At 46.4% G+C, this 19,815-nt stretch overlaps 1 protein-coding gene across 1 annotated transcript; it reads left to right on the top strand.

Moving 5' to 3' along the window:
• Positions 1-4,324: 4,324 nt before the first annotated feature.
• Positions 4,325-17,920, top strand: LOC119444991 (CRISP/Allergen/PR-1). The gene is made up of 3 exons (XM_037709323.2): positions 4,325-4,619; positions 7,920-8,394; positions 17,841-17,920. The coding sequence occupies exons 1-3, from the start codon at positions 4,365-4,367 to the stop codon at positions 17,918-17,920; spliced, it is 810 nt and encodes a 269-aa protein (XP_037565251.2). The 5' UTR covers positions 4,325-4,364.
• The last annotated feature ends 1,895 nt before the right edge of the window (positions 17,921-19,815 follow it).

The following is a 19,815-nucleotide window of genomic DNA, read 5'->3' as shown; positions in this document are numbered from 1 at the left end:
CGTAGCGACGTTTCAATATTTTGTCAATCAGACTTTCCAGAGCTTGCCTACTTATATTGCAAAAATGTAATGGGTATATGTTTTAATTGAATAGTTATTTTTTGTTTACGGCGTCTTAGAATGACAGTTCCACGCCTCTTCACACATAGTCGACGGATAAGCAATATCGCTATACTCAAATTACAGCGCTGTCTTCATTTGCAAGGCTCTTAACTACGCTTTAGCTCCTAAATGATGAAAAGGAAAAGTCAATTGATGCTACTACCGTTTCTTGGTGGTCCCCAGGTGGTCCAAATTATTCCTGAGTCCCCCACTACGGCATGCCTCATAATCATATCGAGGTATTGGCACGTAAAACCCCACAATAATATAAAAAAGTAACACAGCCCCTGGACACTGCCAATTTTGGCCGTGTTTTTTTTTAAATTTATTTACTTATTTTCGTTTTATAATACCTCAAGGGGGGATCCGCGTGAGAGACATTGCCTTGCGTGCGGGACATTACAATTTCCCCGTGTTGGCATTTAAAGCCAATCAGGACTGTCAAGATGGCGAATTACACAATATGGAGGATTTCCATAATACACAATAAAGCATCCCTGGACTCGCTATTGGCTTTAGTCAAGGACGCGCAGCTTCTAGCACGGCTATGAGCTTACGCCTCACTTTCCGCAGCTAACGTGAAAGCGCTTTCGAATCACCTACGAACAGAACTGTTTTAATACTAATCACTGAAACGCAGTCCAGATCTGAAAGACCTGCGAAAGTGCTTGCACGCTACTCGGAACGGGATGAGACAAAGTTAATGAGACGTCCTTAAGGCAGTGGGGCAGAAAAGTAAAAAGAAGGCAAAAAAATATTCAGTTCCAACACACGTGCTGGAACCCATGTAAATCGAAGCTTTTGCAAAGCGTTGTGTAATGAACCTTACAAGACTAATGGCGGTGTGTGCAATTGGGATTAACCCGCCTCGGTAGCTTAGTGGTTGTGGCACTGCGCGGCCGAGATCGAGGTCGCCGGTTCGCTCTCGGTCCCAGCGGCTGCATTTCGGTGGAGACGGAGTGCAAAGACGCCCGTGTGACGTGCATTATTTAGGTGCGCATTGAAGAACCGCAGGTGATTAAAATCGTTCCCAATCTCTCCATTACGACGTGCTTCAGAATCACATATTGGCTTTCGCATGTAAAAAAAAAAATAAACAGAATTTTATTTTTGTTACAATTGCGTTTACTATCATCATATGCTGCGTGCAATCTCACGCAATTTTTTAAAAATGTTTATCCAGGCGAAAGGTCACAGCCTAAATCTCAGGCAATTTTTTTTTTAGTTTATGCACTACCACTCTCACTATGCCGAAATGCAAGAACAAAATCAGGCGTAAGTTTACCGTGTCAGACGTCTATGCAGCGACGTCATGAAGGTAAAGGCGATGTATGATGTTTATCGAGAAAGGAATTAAGGGACATATGACAGGTGCATGCATACATAAGTACGACACAAATCCAGTTATATTTAAGGATTGTGCACTTGTGCCACAACCACACACACTCATGAGGCAGGACTGGCTAAGAATGGGCAGTTTTCTCAGCGGCTGAGCAGGCATCCCTGTGATGGTGTCCAAGAGCGGAGGTCCGCAAATAAATTCTGTATAAATTAAAAACATTCAACGCAAGTTGCCGACACGGTACTTCTAAAATGTTTCTTCTTAATGATGAGGTACCGGGATAGAATAAGAAAAGAAATTTCCGGCACAAACCATCTCAGCATGACTGCCGACGTTAATGCGATTAGCATTGAAGCATTGTTGAGGCACACAGTACTGCCGCCGCCGAAACGCATCACGTATGAAGCGCGTACCGCATGCGAGCTGCTCTGTAGCGTTTTACTCGGAACAGGCAGCGCCATCTAGCTGCGCCGCCTCGAAGTCTGCGCGTGCCGCGTGTCTGAATACAAAAATTGACTCGCCATATCCCGGCCCTGCGAAAGTGAATGTGCAGCGAAGCTGTTGAAAACCACCCCTACAGCTGCTGGGGGGGGGGTGCAACTCTTTATTGCTTTAGAGTAATGTTAGCAATGGTAATTTAGAGTAATGGTAACAATTGGAGTAATGATGATTTTCGCAGTACGCCGCCACCCATAGCGGTGCGGCCACTAAATTAAAATTAGTAGATAGGCTGGTTCTTGCATTTACGACAGGCTAGGGGCACCACTCCCCACGTCGCAAGCTGCCGTCGACGCGGCAGCGTGCGCAACAGTAATCTTTACCGGGAAACGTATGCGGGGAGCGCTGCGTGCTTATCGTTGTTATCAGGAGCGCCTTATCATCGATTACGTGGTTCGGATGATTGTCTTCGGCTTGTTCTTTTATTGAAACGTATGCTGTTCTGCATGTTGTATGCATGATTCTAATAAACGTACGCACTATTCGCTTCACTTTGCTGAGTGCTTGTATCCTCTGCCTGACGGCGGTATGAGCCATTGAATTTGGGGGTATGAGACATTGATGACGTTAGTTTTCGGTCTACGTTGCGCCACGAACAAATCCCGGGAACCTAGTCATAGACAGCTTCGCTGCAAAATGCCGACCAACTAGAGGCTAACAGCTTGGCTATAATACTAACAACGATTGTCTGAACATGTATCGTACGATTGAAGAGTGGCACATTGAAAAGTGGCACATTCCCACAAACCGGGGGGGGGGGGGGGGGGGAGAGTATGCGCCACTACAACGTGGCACAGAACTTGTCCAGTGCTGTACACATACCCTGCTTTCCCCAGTGACTCAAATTGGCGTCCACGAGGTTTAATGAACAGCGGCACACGCCGGGTGTCCCATACCCAGTCACCCAAGTTGGGCCAACAGTTGGTTTTGAACTCTGTTCCCTCAGCACACCAACCAAATGGACTACCTACTAGTGACCCGAGTTGGAGTGAAAGAGGTTATGTTGAATTCCAATGGCGGAGCCGGAGCAGCCAACGGACTCCGCGAGCGAGCACTCGACTCTGGCGCAGAGCAACGCCTCCAAATCCGCGAGTGGAACACAACCTGCGCCGCCGGAGCAAGGCGGAAGCGGAAGTTCTATCCTTCGGGCGCTGAGTTACCCAGGATACCTTGCGTGTTGTCATTCCCTTCCGCTGTTTGCTCACAGCACCACCGCACCGGTCACTTGTCTATTCCGCGCCGTTCACCTGCTGCTTAAAAGTGCGGAATGGATATCTCGCCAAGCGCGCAGCAGATTTTGTCTGCTATGGTGAGCACACAGTATGCGGACAAACATGGTAGGCGTCTAGCCGACTACTTTGGGCCTCATCGCGGGAATGCGGAACATCCTTCAAATTCCCGCTCGTAAGTGGCAGTTTCAGCGTCGCTGTTACTCTCCGAGAAATCGCTCGTGTCAGAACTTGAGCTTTCCGACTCGGAGCTGTCGCTGTAGAGTAGCAGAAGCTATGCCGCACGCTTTGCCGAACTATCCGAGTCGCGACAGGTGGCGCCCCCCAGCAGACAAACGTTGTAAAGGAAATGCGTCACGCAGAGTTCCGGTCCACTCCGCCTATTTTGGCGGAGCATCTTTTCCTGCTCCACGGAGTGACTCCCGCTCTGAATCCACTCCGACTCTCTCATTGGAACACTTTACTCCCGCCCTCACTCTGTCATTGGAACAAACTTGCTCCGAAACGAGCAGAAAAACTTGCTCTGACTCCGCCATTGGAATTCAACATTAGATATCCACGGACAGAAAACGGAGCGAAGTTCCCAAAGAATACTAATCGCATTAAAAATATATATCAATCGTCTCAGTGTCCCGGCAGAATTCGCACAAGGGGCAAGGCGCTGGACCGGATGCCGTGTTCAAGACAGGTATACCCATCAACATAATCGAGTGAAAATGACTTTATTTTTCCAAGCGTGAAATAGATGGCTGCTACCGATTGCACTACCGTCTTTACAATACCCGCTAAATATCAATATAACGTAATATTGTCCACGACTTCTAACTTTATTATTCTCGTTATTATTATTATTCTTATTTTTATTATTACTAGTATCATCATCATTGTCATTATCTGGAGAAAGACAAAACAAGCACGAGGTATTTCCGCCAATCCCCCATAGTGGGTACGTGCCATGTTTTAAGGATATCATCATCGTCATCATCATCAGCAGCAGCATCATCAGCATCATCATCATCATTTCCGCACGTGTTCTCACGAAGAAAAAGGAAGGAGCTGCGATCGGGCGTGCGACGGAGGTTCGGCACACCTGCGACTCTCCCGAACTAGCACGAAAGCCGAACCAAAAAGCTCAGCCATAAACTATGGCGTTCTGGGCTACCGGCTCCCTCTTGCTGGCGGTGACAGCGTGGATGTCCGCGTCCACGCCAGTCCTGGCCGTATGCCGCCCCGAGTACCGCAAGAGACCGACTCACACTGCCTGCCAGAGTCCCGCTTCTTGGTGCAAGGTGACCGTTAGCGGCGTGGACGCGGCCGAGCGCGCCCGTATTCTGAAGATGCACAACGACTACCGGAGCCAGGTCGCAAAGGGTCGACTGCCGGGATTTCCGGCGGCAGCCGACATGCAGGAGCTGTTGTGGGACGACGAAATGGCCGACGTGGCGCAGGTGATCATTTGGCGACTTCCCTTTGTTGTTCGCTTTACTGGAACTCCTGGTGGCTCTGTTGGCATTACCATGATGTTTGCTTAATGGAACATTTCGACTCGGATTCCTACGACACGGAGTCTGGGATCCCTATTCTGGGCACTCTAAAATCTGCCCCATTTTCAAATCAACCATTTTGACAGCTGTGATTGGATCATAGGATGGCTACGCCTTCTCTGGTGGGCCCAAAACGCAGACATAGCGGAATTTGACAATACCGCGGAATTCTAAGTGTCCGGTTCAAGATCGGTGCGACAGAAAGACTTCTGTGAGCGAGCGCTGGAACCGAACGGAAACACGTTAGCACTGCTTCTGTTTTAAACAAACATTGTAAACGTAGAAGCAAACTATGTGGAGGGGGGAGGGGGGGGGGGGGGGGGGGGGGGGGTTGTGCACACGCATAGCTACCGCTGTATTGCAGACGCCGCGCCAGCAACGGAAGTTGCTGTTGGGTCTTGATCGCCAATTCATGACCGAAAGCCGGCTCAAGACGACCTACGTTGGACCGCCTCCGAGCGCTCTCATGTAGGGTGCAGTGTTTTGAATGATCCACGCCAGTGTGTGGCGAAGTCTCTATTTTCACCAGCTGAATTGTAGCACGCACCGCGAAAGCGTTAGAAAAGCGACCGGTCGAATGTACCGCACGAGAAATATTCAAAGAACCGCTTTGACCATCGGCTCTAATTAATTTACGATTGCTGTTATTCGTGATGTTTGTTCAGTCGTCCGCATATAGCGCACGGCACGATGCAGGGTCCGGTAAAAACACGCCGAACAACAATTTCGGGTTCACCACCTGCGGGCACCCCTCCAAAGCTTATTGCATGAGGCTTAATGGTGCCAGCTTGGTGAACTTAAGAATTTACATTCCCCTGTGCTGATATATCGTACTTCGAAGTCGTTTCCATAAAAACGGTGGAAGACGCTGCCTATGCAGTTCTTGTTTGTCACCTGCTGCCAAAAATAAAATAAAAATATTAAAAGAAGTCAGGGACTAGTGATTAATCACAAAAGGAACATCAGACCGGTCCATTTCCTCTACATGACCGATTATATCCGACCATTCTGATGCGCGGCTTTTGATTGCGTCACTTGTAGCTGGCTTCCGGGCTCGGTAACACACCATCGCATGCTGAAATGAAGGCGTGATCTTGAAAGATCCGCCGGCCGATGGAGGGCAGATGTCTCGGGTAGGTCGAGAACCTTTCACGCTGTAACAACTTCTGGCACGGCGTTGCAACACATTTTGACGACGCATGGGCCGGTCATAGGTCTTACGTTATTCTACAGCCTTAAATCTTGTTCCCCGTATGTTCCGGGTAATATAGCGTTGTTTCGACTAAACACATGCGAAGCCTACTGCTGTCATTCGTGTTTACACGCACGAATAGTGTCTTATACGGAGTGGCTCCTCTTAATTTCGAGGTCAGCTTTAAAAGGGCCTGCTGCATGCGTGAGAACTGATTCGACGTCTACCTAGCCACATGCTTTTGCCGTACCATTACTAACCTTAGGTCTTTGTCTTACGGCACACGCGTCGGAAACTGTGCGGTGATAGGTAGATAAGTGAAAATATTTATTGGCGATTTAGCGGTAAATGCGAGAGAAATGCGTTAACATTAGGTCGCACCTGCTTGAGGTCCTGAAGCCGTGATTTATAGCGTGTTCACCACATTGCAAAGTGCTGTTCAGGAGCTCACTCGGCACACGTCCTGATTCTTCGAGGAGCGAAGTGAAAGTGACGGTGGTCCGGAGCAAGCGTCAGCTGTACTATATACACCGGGTGTTCAAAATTGAGCTTTACGGAATTTTTTACAAATCGCCTGTGGCAGGTAGCATAATTGTTATCGTTGAGCTGGGTATTCATTGAGGCGGATATGTGTATAGCACGAGAAATCGAAACACATATTGTTTCGATATGGTGAATTGTTTCAGCAGGCTGGAATTTTACCTGTCCTTAACCTCTGCACTTTTAAATTAGCTGAAGCGATCAGGAGCGAAGGTAAAGAAAATGGACATTTTCTATACGACCTGTGTCATCTACAGCAGAGCATTACAACGTTTCATACACGAAATAAAGCACCGTGGAAAGTGACTACCCCGAAAACAAATTATTGTGAAGATTAGCCATCCTACATAATACCTACATTACTAAATAAACATGTGAAAGGTGGTATATATTTTCTTCAATGTGCTTCGACTGAATTGCGCAAGCGGCATATGTTAGATTTTAAAACTACATTGGCCCTTCGTTCGCCTTCATCTTGTTCTTGTGCTTTGTATGATTATGAGACTAAGATATTTCTCTCTATGTTTTAAAGCAGATTCACTGTGTGTTGCATTTAATTGAAATGGCAGTAAATTGCTGTATGTTGCATTTTATTGCAATTGCCGCTGCTGACTGTTCTGTACGAAGGTAGCTGTGGGCCTTTAAAGCTGCCTCTACGAAGAGCAGCTTTTACCTACAGGTTCCTTTATCAGTGTGATGATGAAAACTAAACTTTATTATTATTATTAACTAATCAACAAAAATTCACTAAATAACTTCTTAGTTAATTACTCTGTGGCACATATTGCGATTTACGAAATGTAGCCGTTGAGCTTGCCAGGCATATACACTTGGAATGAATTTCCAGAATAATGACCCCAGTTTGGAGATATGCCCCATCAAACTCGCCGTAAAAATGCACTGTTGTTACACTTACTTTGTTACCAAAATGCTGTTATATACATTGAAGCACAAAAGTAACTGAAACGCCCATGTATTTCGTCCCACACTTTGGGAAATAATATTTCGAAATTGGTGTCTTCCTGGAAATTCATTTTGAAGGGATGCGTCTTGCAAACTCACCGGCTACAATGTGCAAATTGCAATATGTGTCGTAAAGTAATTAACGAAGAAGTTGATTAGTCAATTTTTGTTAATTAGTTGAATATGTGTTTCGACTTCTCGAGCTACTAATGTCCGCCTCTTCGATTAACCCAGCTCAATGATAAGAATTCTGCTTAGAATTACCTGTGCGCTTATGTGTTTACACACACACACACACACACACGCACACGCACACGCGCACGCACGCACGCACGCACGCACGCTCGCTCTTCTAAGCTCTTCCTTCCCTTCTTTACCTCGACCACGTTACTGACTTCACAAAGAGACATTTTTTTCCGCTTTCACGCTCCTAATGCTAGCGCATTAAAAGCGATTTCGCATCATATTGGCAGTGGCAAGTGTATCGCGCCGTTTTCGTGTCGCGACAGGCCCACGCAAGCCTCTGCGTACCGCCCGGCGGACGCTTGGACCACGACAAGCACGAAGACCGCTTCACGACGCGCTTCGATATCACGGGCCAGAACTTGGGGCTGCAGTTCTCGTCGCACCCTCCTGCTGGACCCGACTGGAAGCCCGTCATCGACGGGTGGTTCAACGAGTACGCGGACTACCCGCCGGACCTCGTGTCCGGGTTCCCGAGGCAGCAGACGCGCAAGGCAACGGGCCACTTCACTCAGGTTGTCTGGGCCAAGAGTCGCTACGTGGGCTGCGGCTACGCCTACTACATCGCCACGGGGACGCGCCTGCCGCACATGCGCAAGTACACGTGCAACTACTACGAGGGCGGAAACGTGGTCACGCGGCCGGTGTACCTGAGCGGCACCACGTGTAGCGCCTGCCCGCCCTCGACCCGGTGCAAGCTGTCGACGGGTCTGTGCGGCGACCAGTCATCGGGCCAGCAAGGCATGTCTTGGCTATCGTGGCTCCTCGTAGGGGCCGCCGTTGTCTTCGGGCTGGCGCTAGCGGGCGCGGGTGCTTTCTTTCTCCGCCAGAGATACTTAGCTCAATCGAGCACCGCGCCTTCGGACAAGACCGGTGGCACGACCGCCGGGTAACTTGAGGACGAACCGATGAGGACCAATGCGCGAGACGGCCCACCGATTAGGACGTATATGCGTGTAAAGCGATATGTTGCATTGACGTACTGCGCTGTTCCTCACAGCCTCATCTTGACTCCTGTTAGTATTATGCATGCTGCATTAAGCGTTTCTTTACTGACCGCTTTCAATGCGCGACTATATCGCGAGCCATCATTTGGCGAGACGCGAGTTAAGCGATCTTGGGTGTTCCATAGGGGCTTCCATTCTGGGGCCGTCTTCTGTTTTTAATCTGTATTAACGATATTTGCGATGTCATTAACTATCACATCTGTCTCTTTGCTGACGATGACAACCTTTATCGCCGCATATCGTCTAACCAAGGTCAAAGAATTATTCAGGACGACTTAAACAAAAATAGAATCGCAGTGTCTCATTGAAACTTGACAAAATGTAAATGCATGCATGTTCCACGCAAGCGCCATTAATATCCACATATTTTATCCACTCAAGTGAACGCCATTAACACAGTTTCAATCAAACACAGGTTGAATACAGGTTCACCTTTTGCGTAAGCGTCACAAGCGATCTTTTGTGATCTGATCACTCGGCAACTCGGCTCTGACGCAAAAAAAAAAATGTGCTTCGATTATCTGAAACAAACAATGTCCTTTTGTCCAAGCATCTGTTGGGACGTAGCTTACTAAACCTTCATCCGCACGAAACTGGAATGTAGATCAGCTATTTGGCCTCCATATCAAAGTATCTAACCCACTAGAAACAATCCAATATCGCGTCGTTTTATTTATCTCATCAAGGCATGCTCACAACCATAAAATCACCTCTGAGCCAATGGGGTTGTCTCTGACCCCATTGGCGCTGCGTCGAAAAATAGCGCGAATTTGTGTTTCCACGAGCTTTATTATACCTTCCCTCCTTTACATAATACAGTTCTACGCCGACCCTGTACTTCCCGTGTCTTGTCAACGCTTTTCAGCGCTTAGGGCTTTCTGCCTGCCGCCGTTAAAGATTGGAATGAGCTGTCACAGTCCATTGTCAATGAGCACAACTTGTCAGCTTGTAAGCGCAGCCATTTCACCCCTTTGAATTTTATGTAAGTAAACTATGGCAGTGCAGTCGTAAGTGCACTGCCATATGTAAATATTTGTGTGCTTATATTTTTTTAATTTTTTCATGCTTACGTACACTTTTTCTTTCACTTCGATACTACTTGGTGGGATATATCATGGTAGTGACCTGTCTATTTAATATATGCTTCCCCGTTATGCAATATCACAACAAGGGGCCTTGTAAGGTTTCAACAAATGATGCTAATGATGATGGCTTTTACACTTAATCATGTCATCGCGGTGGTGCTGCTGCCTTTAAAGATGGTTGTCGTACTGTCATTTTAAAAGCATGTACATTGCATGTAAGCGACGCTCTCACGCGAACCTTTCTCTCTCTCTCTTTCTTTCTTCCTTTAATAATTGTTTTCATTTTTATTGCGATAGCAATTATATGGACCCTCAAAGCGCATTTCTGCCGTCGCCATCCCCGCCGCCGGGACCTTCCGGTGACGGGGACGCTGTATGCTGTATGCCGTACACTGTATGTGCGAGTGAAAGCTTACGGAGGTCAGCCGACGATAGCGGCTCAATCTCGCGCGCGCGATTTGGAAAGGCGGGGCGGAAGCGTGCTTCCTCTGTCACGCGTGAGGCAAGGGAGGGAGGGGGGGGGGGCGTTTACCTCCGGTGGCGGCTGCTGCTTACGGCGCAGCCCCGCGGGCGCCGTATCTTGACAGCGACCTGAGGCGTGCACGAAATTCGCGCCCGCACGCGCCTCATCTTCAAAGCGATCTGCTACGTGGATAAAGTACACCCAGTGCCGGTAGCTTCGTATGCGCTGTGCTTTGAACCTTTAGGTCGCGGTGAAGCGAGAGACAGCACAAAGGTAAATTCGCTCACTGTTGCTACCGCGCTTCCTGACTGCAGCGGTTTGACAGCGAGTTTCCGCAGTCATCGAACGAGATGGGTTTCATGTTCACCTGAGCGCGCGTGACACCTCGCTTCGTAATTTATTTAGTAAGCGAATGCTTCCGAGTTTTGTACGCTTGATAAACCTATTATCCCTACTTCGTATTAGCTGTCTACTAATTTGCTATCGCTATCGATGCGTCACCTGTCGGGCGAAACTGCGACTTTTTTATTGCGGGGCCAGATCTTACGAATAATGACCTTATTTCCGTGCAGAGAATAACGAAAGGAGGGGGGATAAGAAAAAGTTTGAAGTGCCTGTACTAGCACCTGCCTGCCCGGGGAAACAAAAGTGCATCCTGCTTCCCGTTTTTTAGTTGGCATAGAGTGCTTACATTATAGGTACCGAACATAAACGAGAAGAGTACTTAACAGTAAATATAGGCAGCACGATAAGATACGAAGCACTAGTGCTGTTACAGTAATCACCATAAAGCCTCTTACAGTAAATACAGCTGTTAGCACACTCTCTACAGATATAATACATTATGTCCCAACAAAAATAATAACTACATAGTATATGAAATGTATTTTTTAAAAAGCAGTACGGAGTGGGGGTGTGCGAATACTAACTTCGAAACCGAATCGAATACGAATAGACTATTGCCAGAAGTGATTCCTATCGAATGAAATATCGAATAAATTGGGAATAAAGTTTAATTAACGAACAGCCGTTTTCATGTTACAATAAAAATTATGTTCACATCCTTGAATATTAACAGCGTTAGCAAGTTTCAGTTATAGTACTGCACGTGTGAAGCGTTCTCTATTAAAATCACAGATGGAGCAATATGGGCAAATAGGTAGTTTTATTCGCACACTCTGGACTCAATGGCGAGTGCTAATGACCGTGGTGTAGACTAAAAGGTATCGCTCCCTGAGCGACGTCACACGTTCCAATACGAAGCTTCCCGACTTTTATGTCTGCTATGCGGTGCCATTCGCCCTGAACTAGACGCACTTAGTATGGCGTTGGAAGAGAGAAATAGTTTTTTTTTCCTATAGGGGTGTGCGAATATAAGAAACGTTCGAGTGACGATTTGAATACGGTTCTATTCGATTCGATGCTCCAATTGAGTAGTCACTATTTGCAGGTACGGCTAGTTTTGTAATACTTTAGGTCAGGCATGCATCATCAAATATAGAAAAATTGAGCAACGTCATGTTAAATTTCATCCCACCGGCCGCAGTAGACATAAAATACGCGAAGTTATGCAGAAGAAGAAGATCCGAAGGATCCGGAATTTTGTTAATCACAACCAAACAGCGAAGACAGACATTCGCACTCTGCTAAGAGTCCTGTGTATGCTAGCAAAGTGTTTATTTGTGCATAACGCTCTAGCGCGGTTTAATAGACAACGCTCGATAACGTGCAGTGTAAATGCAAAAACTTGGCAACTTGGTAAATACTAGGTTGTGAACATTGTTGTGTAATAATGGTGAAAACGGTTGTTCTTAATTCGAGAACGAGAATTATTTGATATTAGTTTTCTTTCGCTTCTGGCACTATTAGGTTCGCATTCTATTTAGTCTTCGCACACCCCTAATTACCATCAAGATGCATGAATCCGGAGCTAGCACGCTCTGATAACAGGGCAAAAGGAACGCGGAAGCGGAGAAGGGATAAAGGAACATGATGGTAAGAAAGATTTTTCACACACGTGGTAAAAATTTTACGCACTGTCAGGGCTACCTTCCTATACTGCGCTAGATGTTACTTACTCATATTTCAATTTCTGTGCTCATTTTGCCAAAAATCCGATGTCAATTCATTAATCTCCGTGAACGTATACGTACCATCCGCACTAATTGAAACGCTAATAGGAAAGAACACGTCAGGCGTAATTAAATGAGAATGATATGGGGCAATCGCTCTGTACCGAGTTTTTAAGCATCGTGCCATCAAAAATTCTCACGTTTTCAGCATGAATGATGCCACTCTTAACACATGTATGCCAGCGTGTACATGCAGCACAGTATACTAGCCCATTTCAACTTGTTTCGCGTTTGAATTTACGCTTGTAGTACATGTCCGCTATAATGTTTACCTTACGAGGCTTAAAGGGTCGATTGCCCTCGTGCGGAGATGCCGGTTTTTAGAGCGAGAGCTGTTCTACGCTATGTCTCGCAAGGTAATTCATCGCGTCGCAATGAACATGAGCCGCCGGAGCGCGAGCCACTGCAGCGCAAATATGGCAGGTGTGACGTCACGGCACGTGATCCGCTGCGGAGAGGCGTTGCAGCTGTGCTCGCTTGGAGCCTCGCCGCTGCGGTACCACGTGACCAGGCGAGTGCTTAACGACTGCTTCGCCGGCGATTGGTCGCTCAGTCTCGCCATGGATGGCGCGCCGGCTGGGCCGTCTGTGCGCGCGCTACAGCGCAGGCGACAGGCTGAATCCCATCATCCAGTAGATATAGCTAGACGGCGGGCTGCGAAATCTCAAACAAAGACAAAGCTGGCTGCTGAAACACCGGAGCAAAAGGAGGCCAGATTAGCACGTTATAGAGAAGCTTACTGAGCGCGGAACCGTGCAATAATCAAATACTGTGTGCATAGTCTTTGCAAAACCAAACCAAACAGACCTTTCGCTCGTGTGAGGTTAACAAGAGTTAAACCTCAGCCAATTTTTTAAAGGAACACTAAAGAGCAACACAAGTTGAACTCTTTTGTAAATTATGATTCCAGAATGCCAGAAAAGCCACAATTGCCGCCACAAGAGATTTTACAAAAACCGGAAGCGACGCAAAAACGAAAGACGGGGTGGCGACGGCGCCTCGCAATTCCCTCACCAGCTCGCCTGTGACGTCATTCATTTTTGATGGTGTCCCCACAGGCGCAAGTTACGTTTACAGCGAAGCTGTTAGCCTCTAGTTGGTCCGGATTTTTCGTGGCCGCGTGCTCACAGAAAAATGTGGGCCGATCGCGGAGGCAGAGCAAAGAAGTGGGAAGCGCTGAGTGTGCTGCTTCTCCAAGAGGCATCGCATGACGTCATTAGGTGACATCATCTTTGGCTATAGCTGGCCCTTGCGCCATTAAACACTACACATCATCATCAGGTGACATCATCACTTGACGATGACGTCATTGCGTGACGTCACGTTTGATGTGATTCACGTGACGTCATCAGGCGATAATGTCACGGGACGGTGCCATTATCACATAACGTAACGTTTGACTGTGATGACGTAATCACGTTTCTTCGTCATGTCAAACGTGACGTCAAATGCGTTTTTGTGCCATTGGATGTTAACGCCGAATTTTTCACTTCATAGGCCATATAATGATGTGAAATTTGCAAAGAATACCCCCGCAGCAGTGGTAGTGGCGGTTTTCCACAGCTTCGATACACATCCCCTTTGACAGGGCCGGAATGGCGAGTCATATATATATATATATATATATATATATATATTAATGGCAAAACTTGACTACGTTGTAAACTGGGGGAGGCGGAGACTGAACTCGGCAGTCTGTAAGAACTTGTGCTGATGCTGATCCACGACCGCTCCAATACCAAAATGTACTTAGATATCAGTGACCCGAAAAAAAAAAAAGATTTCTGGGGTTTTTCGCGTGCCGAAACCGCGATTTTTTTACGAGGCACACCCGTTGTGGGGGGACTTCGGATTAATCCTGACCACCCGGGGTTCTGTAACGTGCACCCGATGTGACAGTTCACGAGCATTTTCGCACTTTGTCCCCATTGAAATGCGCGCCCATTGCGGCTGGGAGTCGAACTCGCGACCTCGTCGTTAGCAGCGCAATGGCATAGCCGCTAAGCCGCCGCGGCGTGTGAAATCAGTGACGTCACACTGACATCCCAGGCGCTGGGGTTTAGGCGGGGCTTTCAATTTGGCCTTCATTCTGTGTTCTAATGATAAACCTCTTTCCGCGAAATTGACGAAAATAGATTTACTAAAGAATACTAGCTTCACTTCATCAGTCTAAACCTACCATTCTGTCAGTGCCCCTTTAAAGCTCTTAAGAGAAGAGGGAGATGATCTTCGGAGCAACTCTGGGATGATGAACGACGCTTTTCGGCGCCCTTTTATGCTTTCTTTTTACCGCGGAAGCGGTTTTACTCGAGGTCTCCTTTCACGGAAACTACGTCATCGCCGGAAATGACTCAAAACAGGACAGGTCGCTCGTATCAAGTCAGCTATACATATAGCCCATCTGTATTACCCCTGCAGATGTTCTTTACGGAATTGGGACACGAAACAACAAACGCTAGTGGAATACACTCACCGTGACAAATGTGCACCTTCGAGCGCGTAATTCCTTAAATAAACCAAACTGATTCACTTGCATCTTCCTGTCGTTTCAATGCCAGTAACACCTTAGTTTGGTTCTTGTGCTCGTTTTCGTAATCAAATGGGTGCGTTTGCCGCCGAACGCCAACTAACGCCAACGAGCATTTTGAGGCGCTTTTGCGACATCACGCTCGTGGTGCCACGTGAGAGCTTTCTGGCGTCTGAAGGCTTAGTTGCTATGGTCGGTCGTGGCGTTATGGCGCTAAATGGTCTCTTGGAGTTTGGTCCATGCTCTCGAAACGTGTTCCATCATGGGTAGTACGCACTGCAATGCCAAGTACTTATTGGAATCGGATATATTACGTTGTTAGCATTTGGAGTGTCAACGTGGCAAAATGTGTATGTGTGTGAAGTGTGGGAAGCCGGTGACGTGGTAGAGGTAGCGAGGGGATGTATATATATATATATATATATATATATATATATATATATCCCTTGAAAAAGGTCGGTCCACCGACCGAAACTGTTGGGTAAATAATAAACCTAAGATAACCGCGAAGTTGTGCTTCTGATTTTCCTAAATACGCTTGGCCCATTGAAAAATCCAGTTACTATATATATATATATATATATATATATATATATATATATATACATATACGATGCTCAATGGTGAGAGCATCGCACGCGTAATGCGAAGACGTGGGTTCGTTCCCCACCTGTGGACAGTTGTCTGTTCATCCGTTTTCATTTCCGTGAATTTAGCCTTTCTTTAATTCAATTAGTAATTACAAGTAATTCCCGCTTGTTGTCCTTGGTGTCATTGTTTGGTGGCTTCTTATGATATATATATATATATATATATATATATATGAAGGCTAGGGTGTCAGGCGTGGCGCATGGAAGCACCCTAGCCTCCAGGATTGGTAGCGGTGGCGGGCACACCGAATGTTTGTCTTAACCGAAGAGTACGTCGGCGGCGGTTCCTCTTAAGCGGATTTCTTGCTTTTTTTTTAAATGCAACGCATTTCTTGGCGAACTTTTCTTACTTTGGCAGCATCTATCTATCTATCTATCTATCTATCTATCTATCTATCTATCTATCTATCTATCTATCTATCTATCTATCTATCTATCTATCTATCTATCTATCTATCTATCTATCTATCTATCTATCAAGCCGCCTATCTTTGTGCTCTCATGGTCGTTTCGTTAACTTGGTGAGTACCTAAATTGGCATACTATGACAAGCGTATATGACGAACATAAATGATATGTCATGAGATGAATGTCATGACACGCGTGTCATGTACGTCATGAGACAGCCGCCTACGTCTTGGTGCTCTCATGGTCGTTTCGTTAACTTGGTAGGTACCAAAATTGGCATAGTATGACAGGAGCGTATGAACAACATAAGTGATAGGTCATGACATAAATGTCATGACAATGACTCGGCGAAAAAAGGTTAGCACTCAAAAGTCACTGAAATGGGTTCGGACGTGGGTACTAAACGATGGTGATAGAAGTCATAGTCATGAGCATGACTCAGCAAAAAGGAGAATGACTCGGCGAAGAAAAGATTACCACTCAAAAACCACTACAGTGGGTCCGGACGTGGGCACTAAGTGAAGGAAACACTAAAGGATGATGGTAGAAGTCATAGTCACGAGTATGACTCAGCAAAAATGACAATGAGTCAGCGAAAAAAGATTAACACTCAAAAACCATTGGAATGGGTTCGGATAGGGTAGTAAATGAAGGAAAAGACTGAAGGTTTATGGACGAAGTCATAGTCATGAGCATGACTAAGGCTTTCGCCTTAAGGTCTCTTAGATGTAGCTAAAGGGACTCCTGAGGACTCGTGACATGAATGTCATGACTTGCGTGTCATGTAGGTCATGAAAGAGCCGCCTACGACTTGGTGCTCTCATGGTCGTTTCTTTAACTTGGTAGGCTCCCCGCACACTCCTTCGCATAACATCGATTCCCACAGGGCGTGGGATCTGCCAGCTTTTTTTTTTGCATTGATTCTATGGAGAACCAAACAAACGTTCCCATGTTGTTCGTTATATGCGAGAACTCTGCTTAACCGAGTTCGTCTTAACGAGAGTTTACTGTACTTGGAAACATATATTCGTGTGTTAGCATTAGGAGTGTCAAAGCATTAGGACACAGGTATCTGTGTGAAGTGTGTGAACCCGGTGACAAGGTAGAGGTAGCGAGCATATATATTTACACTTCGCTCCTCGATGAGGCAGGACGTGTGTCCAGTGAACTCCTGAACAACCATTTGCAATGTGGTGACCGCGGTTTGAATCATGGACCTGCAGTTCAGAATGGTGCGACCTAATGCTAACACAGTTCTCTAGAATTTACCGCTACACTGCCACTGAATCTCTTGCAACTAATTTCAACAGTTACCTATGGCCAAACAGCGGCAGCAGCTTCTGCGGTAACGTAGTTTGGTTCCACCCGCCGCATTGTCTTAGCGGCTATGTCGTTGCGTTGCTATGCACGGAGTCGCGAGTTCAATTCAATTTTTTTTGTACACGTCTAGTGCTCTTAGTGGTTGTGCGCTTGAAAATCCTGTTTGCATAAAAATGGGTGTTTCTGTGTAATAAATTCAGTTGCAAGTTGGCTCTCTTTCGGTCCCTTCTTCTTTCCACTTAGTTTTGCTGCGCGAGAACCACATTTCAAGTTCCTTGGGACAAGCTCACACGATTCCCGACCTCCTCCCATTTCTCTCCAGCCCTATCGACTTTCACGCGGCGCGTTTCCGCCTTTACAACTCGGCCTATCTCGCGCACACGGCCTCCTTATCCGACAAGCCCAGACGGGCTTTCTTCATTCTTCCACACGTCTACATCTCCTGCGTGCATTCGCGGAAGAACCACCTCCGTAATGTCACATGTGTGGTGGTCATCGCAATGGCTCTCACTTACTATGATCCTGGCCTACCCCCCCTCCCCATTATCTACCAACCTAACCCTTACTCCTACGGCTGCTTGGTTGACTCTCGCAGCATCATTGTTGGCTCAGCAGAACCTGGTAACCTTTATCGCTGCAGTGAGGAAAGGCGTGCCCGGCGGGACTCTGGACTGAGGGGACCTCTCCACAACTGTTACTCATCATCATCATTATCAGCCTATTTATGTCCACTGCAGGACGAAGGCCTCTCCCTGCGATCTCCAATTTCCCCTATCTTGCGCTAGCTGATTCCAACTTGGGCCTGCAAATTTCCTACCTTCATCACCTCACCTAGTTTCCTGCCGTCCTCGACTGCGCTTCCCTTCTCTTGGCATCCATTCTGTAACTTGAATGGTCCACCGTTTATCCATCCTACGCGTTACATGGCCTGCCGAGCTCCATTTTCCCCTCTTAATGTCAACTAGAATATCGGCGATCCCGTTTGCTCTAGCTGATCCACACCGCTCTCTTTGTCTCTTAACGTTAGGCCTAATATTTCTCGTTCCATCGCTCTTTTTGCGGTCCTTACCTTGTTCTCGAGCTTCCTTGTTAACCTCCAAGTTTCTGCCCCATATGTTAGCACCGGTAGAATGCAATGATTGTACAATTTTCTTTTCAACGACAGTGGTAAGCTACCAGTCAAGATTTGGCAATGCCTGCCGTATGCACTCCAACCGAATTTTATTCTTCTGTAAATTTTGCTCATGATCAGGGTCCCCTGTGAGTAATTGACCTAGATAAACGTACTCCTTTACAGACTTTAGAGGCTGAATGGCGATCCTCAATTCTTGTTCCCTTGCCAGGCTATTGAACATTATGCTTGTCTTCGAGAACTATACAAACACCTACAGAAACATAATATATAATTAAGCAGGGTAAGGCAGGGTAATATCATAAACAATGTTGATGACATAGTCAGAGCAGCGGAAGAATTCTATACTGACCTGTACAGTTCCCAGAGCAGCCAAGGTACTTTCATTCGAAGTAGTGATGAACAGGATACAGAGGCTCCTTCTATAACTAGCAATGAAGCTATAAGGGCCTTGAAAGATATGACGAGGGGAAAAGCTGCTGGAGAAGATGGAATAACAGACAATTTAATCAAATATGGAGCAGATATCATGCTTGAAATGCTTGCGGCCCTTTATACGCAACGACTCACGACTCCAAAAGTACCAGGGAGCTGAGAGATCAGATAGAATTCGCTGAACTGTCGAAACTGATCAACAAGAAGAAAGTAAGGGATATCCGAAATTATAACGTGGAAAAGATTGAGGAAGCAGTAAAATATCGACGCAGCATGAAATCAGTGAGAAGAAAACTTGGCATAGGACAAGGCAAAATGTATGCACTGAAAGATAACCAGGGTTATATCATCAGCAATTTTGGTGACATAGTAAAAGCAGTGGAATAATTGTAATAATTCTATACTGACCTGTGCAGTGCCCTGAACAGCCAAGCTACCTTAATTCGAAGTAGTGATGAACAGGATACAGAGGCCCCTTCTATAACTAGCGATGAAGTTAGAAGGGCCTTGCCAGGGCAATAGCTGCTGGAGAAGACGAAATAACAGTCGATTTAATCAAAGATGGAGGACGTATCATGCTTGAAAAGCTTGCAGCCCTTTATACGCAATGCCTCACGACTTCAAGTGTACCAGAAAGCTGGAAGAACGCCAGCATTATACTCATCCATAAGAAGGGAGACGTTAAAGAATATAAGAATTATAGACCCATTAGCTTACTTTCAGTGTTATATAAAATATTCACCCAGGTAATTTCCAATAGAATCAGGGCAACACGACTTCAACCAACCAAGGGAACAGGCTGGCTTCAGGAAGGGATATTCTACGATGGATCATATCCATGTCATCAATCAGGTAATCGAGAAACTTGCGGAGTACAATCAACCTCTCTATATGGCTTTCATCGATATTGAAAAAGCATTCGATCTAGTAGAGATACCGGCAGTCATAGAGACATTGCCGTAATCGAGGAGTGGAAGGAGGCATTCGTGAATATTTTGGCAGA

This window comes from Dermacentor silvarum, chromosome 3, assembly GCF_013339745.2.
Source record: "Dermacentor silvarum isolate Dsil-2018 chromosome 3, BIME_Dsil_1.4, whole genome shotgun sequence".
NCBI classification, from domain to species: domain Eukaryota; kingdom Metazoa; phylum Arthropoda; class Arachnida; order Ixodida; family Ixodidae; genus Dermacentor; species Dermacentor silvarum.
The sequence above is the reverse complement of the archived record's forward strand: the minus strand, read 5'-3'. Positions and strand labels throughout refer to the sequence as shown.

Excerpts from the sequence above, each read along its gene's own strand:
- LOC119444991 (XM_037709323.2), top strand. The coding sequence starts at position 4,365 with ATGTCCGCGTCCACGCCAGTCCTGGCCGTATGCCGCCCCGAGTACCGC. Across the intron at positions 4,620-7,919 it reads AAATGGCCGACGTGGCGCAG|GCCCACGCAAGCCTCTGCGT; the intron begins GTGATCATTTGG and ends GTGTCGCGACAG. Across the intron at positions 8,395-17,840 it reads CCAGTCATCGGGCCAGCAAG|CATCATTGTTGGCTCAGCAG; the intron begins GCATGTCTTGGC and ends TGACTCTCGCAG.